General features: G+C 54.4%; 1 protein-coding gene across 1 annotated transcript; it reads right to left on the bottom strand.

Moving 5' to 3' along the window:
* Window positions 1-706: 706 nt before the first annotated feature.
* Window positions 707-2,055, bottom strand: CITED4 (Cbp/p300 interacting transactivator with Glu/Asp rich carboxy-terminal domain 4). Its single transcript, XM_055587003.1, has one exon. It carries the CDS (start codon window positions 1,806-1,808, stop codon window positions 1,251-1,253), a length of 558 nt encoding a protein of 185 aa, XP_055442978.1. The 5' UTR covers window positions 1,809-2,055; the 3' UTR covers window positions 707-1,250.
* Between the last annotated feature and the right edge of the window lie 3,082 nt (window positions 2,056-5,137).

Raw genomic sequence — 5,137 nt, 5'->3', positions numbered from 1 at the left:
CACCACCAGCTGAAACCACTCCCTTCTCTGGGTTTGCCTGCTGGGCCGGCCTACCTAATTCCTAGTCCTCATCCCAACTCTTCCGTGTACCAACTCATCCTGACAACTTTCCAGGCCTGTTACCTGCTTCTACTCCCACTTGGACTGTGACTCCTCGAGGGCATGATTATTGTTGTGGAGTAGTCATTATTATCATTTCTTGAGTGCTGCCTAGGGGTCTGGCCCTGTGCTAAAGGTCTCACATTGCATGTGAGCCTCACCACCACCTAAGATGGGGACCATCTGTATCTGTCTCTGAGGAAATGGCTTCAGAAATCTGAATAGATGGCGTCACGAACAAGAGAGAGAGTCCCGGTTCAAAACCAGAGCCTGAACCCTCAGGTACACCCAGTTACACTCTGGCCTCCGTGCTGAGTGAACAGTGAGGGCAGTACCCCTAAGCTCCACCTCCCCCATCCCTCCCAGAAGCGGGGAGTCCACCTTCGGTGCCCTTGGGTTACCTTGCCACCTGGTGGCGGCATCCTCTGCCTTCCAGATTATGACAGAACAATTGCACAACTCACAGATATTTTCGAAAGAAACTGGCAGTTTCCTCTCCTGGCCACTGCCAGGGCCTGTGGCCTCTATCTCACCCAGGACCCCTGGCAGCCTCAGGACTCTAGAAGCCAAATATAGTTGGAGTGATAAGGAAATGAAAACGCCAGACTGGAAAGTGACCCAGTTTTATTTTGGTGTTGGGGGCCAGATGGGGCATTGCTCCACTCCACAGGGGTGAGGGCTGGACCGTCTGCCCTTCCCCAGGGCGGAGTGCCCAGTGACCTCAGGGCCCAGGCGGCAGGGCTGGGGGCCCGGCGGGTGGGTGGCTCCAGGGACCCAGTGACCACAGTGGGCTTCACAAGCAGAGGGGGAATCAGGCAAAGGCCTGGGTTGGCTCAGATTGGGGGCTGGGGCCGGGGAGAGTTCGAGAGGAGAAGATACAGAATCTGAGAACTGGGAGTCCGAAATGAGGGTTCCTTCCCCTTCATTTTACCGCTGAGGCTCCGGGTCAGAGAGATGAACTCAAATTGTCATCCTGCAGGAGGCAGGGCCTGGAGTGAGGCCAGGCGTCCCAGGCCGGCGTCGGCTTGGTGCACTCACCGCGGCCTCCACCCTCACGGAGGGTGCGTGCCGGCCCCAGACGCTGGGGGCGGAGTCCGGCGGGCAGGCTGGGCCCCTTCTCTCCAGCACGCCGGGCAGGCGCCTGGCCTCGCTCAGCAGCTCACCGAGCCGGCCGGCGGCGCCGACCCCAAGTCCGAGAAGCAGTCGAACTCGCTCTGGCCCAGGAAGAGCTCGGGCAGATCGCGCACGCGGTGCAGCCCGAGCTCCAGCTCCAGCGACGTCAGCGCCTCCTCGTCGATGAGTTCGGCGTCCATGCCGCCCAGGGCGTGCGCCGGCGGCTGCAGTGGCGGGGCCGGGGCTCCGGGTGCGGGCTGCGGGCCTGAGGGGCCTCCTGGGGCGCCGGGGGGCATTGTGGCGCGTCCTGGGTACAGCGTCGCCACGGGCTGCAGGTGCGCGTTGCCGGCCGCCGGCGGTGGCACAGCCGGGAAGGGCTGGAAGGTGGGCGACGGCCCGAAGGCCCCGTACGCCACGGTCCCCTGTGGAGGCGGCGGCGGGCCCAGCGGAGCCCCCCGCGGCCGCAACCCGCTGTCCAGGCCTGGGCTCGAGTACGGCTGCAGAGTCCGGAGCGCGTGAGGGCCGTGGGCGGGCGCGGCGGGCGGCGGCCTCGGCACCAGGCTGTAGCCCTCGGCGAGCATCAGGTGGTCAGCCATGACGGAGGTCCGGCTGCCGGCGGCGGACCGATGGTCAGCGCGCGCGTCCCCTGATCCCGGCCAGCTGTTCCTCTGCGGCGAGCGATCCGAGCCTCGTGCTCTCTCCGCAGCCCAGCCTGGCAAGGGAAAACCGAAGCCGGCCCTGGTTCCTGCGCAGCCCAATATACACAGAACTCAGAGCTCTTGTCCACCCCAGCTATCGGCAGCAAAAACCCTGCACACCTACACAGTCGCGCTACTAGACCTCGGCGCCGCGCCCCCGGACTCGGCACCCTCTTATACTCGGAGGCGGGGATGATCCGCCCCCAGGTCCTCATTGGCTGGATGAGTCGCTTCTGGGCGGGCCACGCCGCTCCTCCAGGAGGTCTCAGCCCCGCCCCTGTCAGAGATTCGCCCTTTGGACCTCAGGCCACGCCTCCGGCTTTGAGTTCTGTCTGGGAGCAGGGCGTTTGGCACTTTTCAAATTATCATCAGCTCTGGCTGGTCTACTTTCAGTCTTGGGTCTGGCTGAGGCCAAGCTTGAATGGACCAGAGGTGGGGTGGGAAGTCTAGGGGTTTAGACCCCCCAGAACTTCAGTATCACAAGCCCAACCTCTTAACCTCTTAATTTTCCAGATTAAGAAAACTGGCAAGTCTCAGTGGCTGGAGAGGGTTTCCTAGGAATACACAGCAAAGCCTTGACAGAAGCGAACCTCGAACTCAGGCTTTTTAACTGCCGCCTCTGCACACTGCACGAGTGCCTTAGTGGAGCAGGGCCCTGGGGAAGATTAGTTGCCCCTCCCCATAATCCCAGGAGAGTCAATTGCTCCTCCCCTCTCTCGCACTCACTTGTCTGTGGAAGCATGTACTGAGTTGTTATTAAAGTAATTTATAGGCATGTCTTCTGAAGGACTTGTTCAGCTTCGTGTCCTCAGCACTTGGCAGAGAGCCTGGCCCAGAGCAGGTTTTCAGTAAAAGTTGGGTGAATGAACAAATGATCAAATGAACTGCCACTGGTTCCTCTGAGCTTCAGTTTCTTCCTCTATAAAACAGGGATAACGACGGCACCAATCCCACTGAAATGTGGTGAGGGTTAAATGAGGTAACGTGTGCGGTGTGCACAATGACCAGGAAAATGCCTGGTGCATAATAGGCAGCTCGAAAATGTACCTCAAATGAATGAAAGGCTGGATTTACCTTTGTCCCTAGAGATCTGGTGGTCTTCTGGGATGTTGTATCTTTCCTTGGTAACAATAGTTTTACTTTGGGTTTGGTCACTAAGTCGTGTCCCACTCTTTGTGACCCCATGGACTACAGCACACCAGGCTTCCCTGTCCTTCACTATCTCCCGAAGTTTGCTCAAACTCATGCCCATTGAGTCTGTGATGCCATCCAATCATCTCATCCTCTGTTGACCCCTTCTCTTCTTGCCCTCAATCTTTCCCAGCATCAGGGTCTTTTCTGAAGAGTCAGCTCTTCACGTCAGGTGGGCAAAGTGTTGGAGCTTCGGCTTCAGCATCAGTCCTTCCAATGAATATTCAGGGTTGGTTTCCTTCAGGATTGACTGGTTTGATCTCCTTGCAGTCCAAGGGACTCTCAAGAGTTTTCTCCAGCACCACAATTCGAAAGCTTGGCCTTCTTTATGGTCTGACGCCACATGACTACTGGAAAAATCATAGCTTCGACTACATGGATTTCTGTCAGCAAGGTGATGTCCCTGCTTTTTAATACACTGTCTAGGTTTGTCATAGCTTTTCTTTTTTGTGTGTGTGTCATAGCTTTTCTTCCAAGGAGTGTCTTTTATTTTCGTGATTTTGGAGCCCAAGAAAATAAAATCTGTCACTGTTTCCACTTTTTCCCCCATCTATTTGCCATGAAGTGATAGGACCTGATGCTGTGATCTTACTTTTTTTAATATTTAGTTTTAAGCCCACTTTTTCACTCTCCTCTTTCACCCTCATCAAGAGATTCTTTAGTTCCTCTTCACTTTCTGCCATTAGAGTGGTATCATCTGCAAATCTGAGGTTGTTGATATTTCTCCTGGCAATCTTGATTCTAGCTTGTGATGCATCCATTTTGCACAGTGTACTCTGCATATACATTGAACTGTGGTGTTGGAGAAGACCCTTGAGAGTCCCTTGGACAGCAAGGAGATCAAGCCAATCAATCTTAAAGGAAATCAACCCTGAATATTCACTGGAAGGACTGATGCTGAAGCCGAAGCTCCAATACTTTGGCCACCTGATATGAAGAGCTGACTCATTGGAAAAGACCCTGATGGTGGGAAAGACTGAAAGCAGGAGAAGGGGGTGACAGAGGATGAGATAATTGGATGACATCACAGACCTACCGGACATGAGTTTGAGCAAACTCCTGGAGATGGTGTAGGACAGGGAAGCCTGGTGTGCTGCAATCCAAGGGGTCGAAAAGAGTCGGACACCACTAAGCGACTGAACGACAACAACTCTGCATATAAATTAAATAAGCAGGGTAACCATATACAGCCTTGTCATACTACTTTCCCAATTTTGATGTTCTGTGTCTGGTTCTAACTGTTGCTTCTTGACCTGCATACAGGTTTCTCAGGAGACAGGTAAGGTGACCTGGTATTCCAATCTCCTTAAGAATTTGCCACAGTCATCAGTCCCATTTTTCAGATAAGGAGACTGAGGTACTTACAGGGAAAGTGACTGTCCTTTGGCCATACACAGTCAGAGTTAGCATGTGACTGCCCATGTCCTTAGAGCAGCTGGAGTCTCTCCTGGTGGCCAGGAGACAACTTCCTGAGCCTTGCCCTCCACATGTTTGCCACTCTGCCCCTCCCTTCCCTGGCTCCCCACCCCTGGTAGTGTCCTTGGGATTTCCTGGAACTTGGGTTTATCCAGTTGGTACAGAGAGGAGAACCCTAGAGTGAGAGGCCAGGGGCCCAAGTTCTAACCGTATCTCTAATCCCCGCAGGCAGTATCACCGTATCACCGTTGAGTATCAGGGCTGTCACTTGGCTCCCCAGGGCCTCAGCTTTCTACTTAGTGAAAGGGAAATTATAGTCCCTCCCCTGTCATCTGAGAGCTTGTGAGAAGGTCACAAGTGACCATGGGTATGATCACAGTTTTTGAAAAAGTAACAAGTTGCACACGGTAATCGAGTCTCCTGAGTCTCTCTCCAATAAAGACTTCACACAGAAATTCCTACACCTGGCTGCACCTTAGACTCACTTGGAGGAGCGGAGGTGGGGGGAAGCGGGAGGCTTTGAAAAATCCCGAATTTCTGGCCCCACTCAAACCCCTGACTCAGACTCTCTATGGTATTTTAAATAATAAATTTGTGTTTTTAAAAAGGAACCTTTTCAT

This window comes from Bubalus kerabau, chromosome 6 (genome assembly GCF_029407905.1).
Source record: "Bubalus kerabau isolate K-KA32 ecotype Philippines breed swamp buffalo chromosome 6, PCC_UOA_SB_1v2, whole genome shotgun sequence".
NCBI lineage: Eukaryota > Metazoa > Chordata > Mammalia > Artiodactyla > Bovidae > Bubalus > Bubalus kerabau.
The sequence above is the reverse complement of the archived record's forward strand: the minus strand, read 5'-3'. Positions and strand labels throughout refer to the sequence as shown.

Coding starts and splice junctions, on each gene's coding strand:
- CITED4 (XM_055587003.1), bottom strand. CDS start 1,808: ATGGCTGACCACCTGATGCTCGCCGAGGGCTACAGCCTGGTGCCGAGG.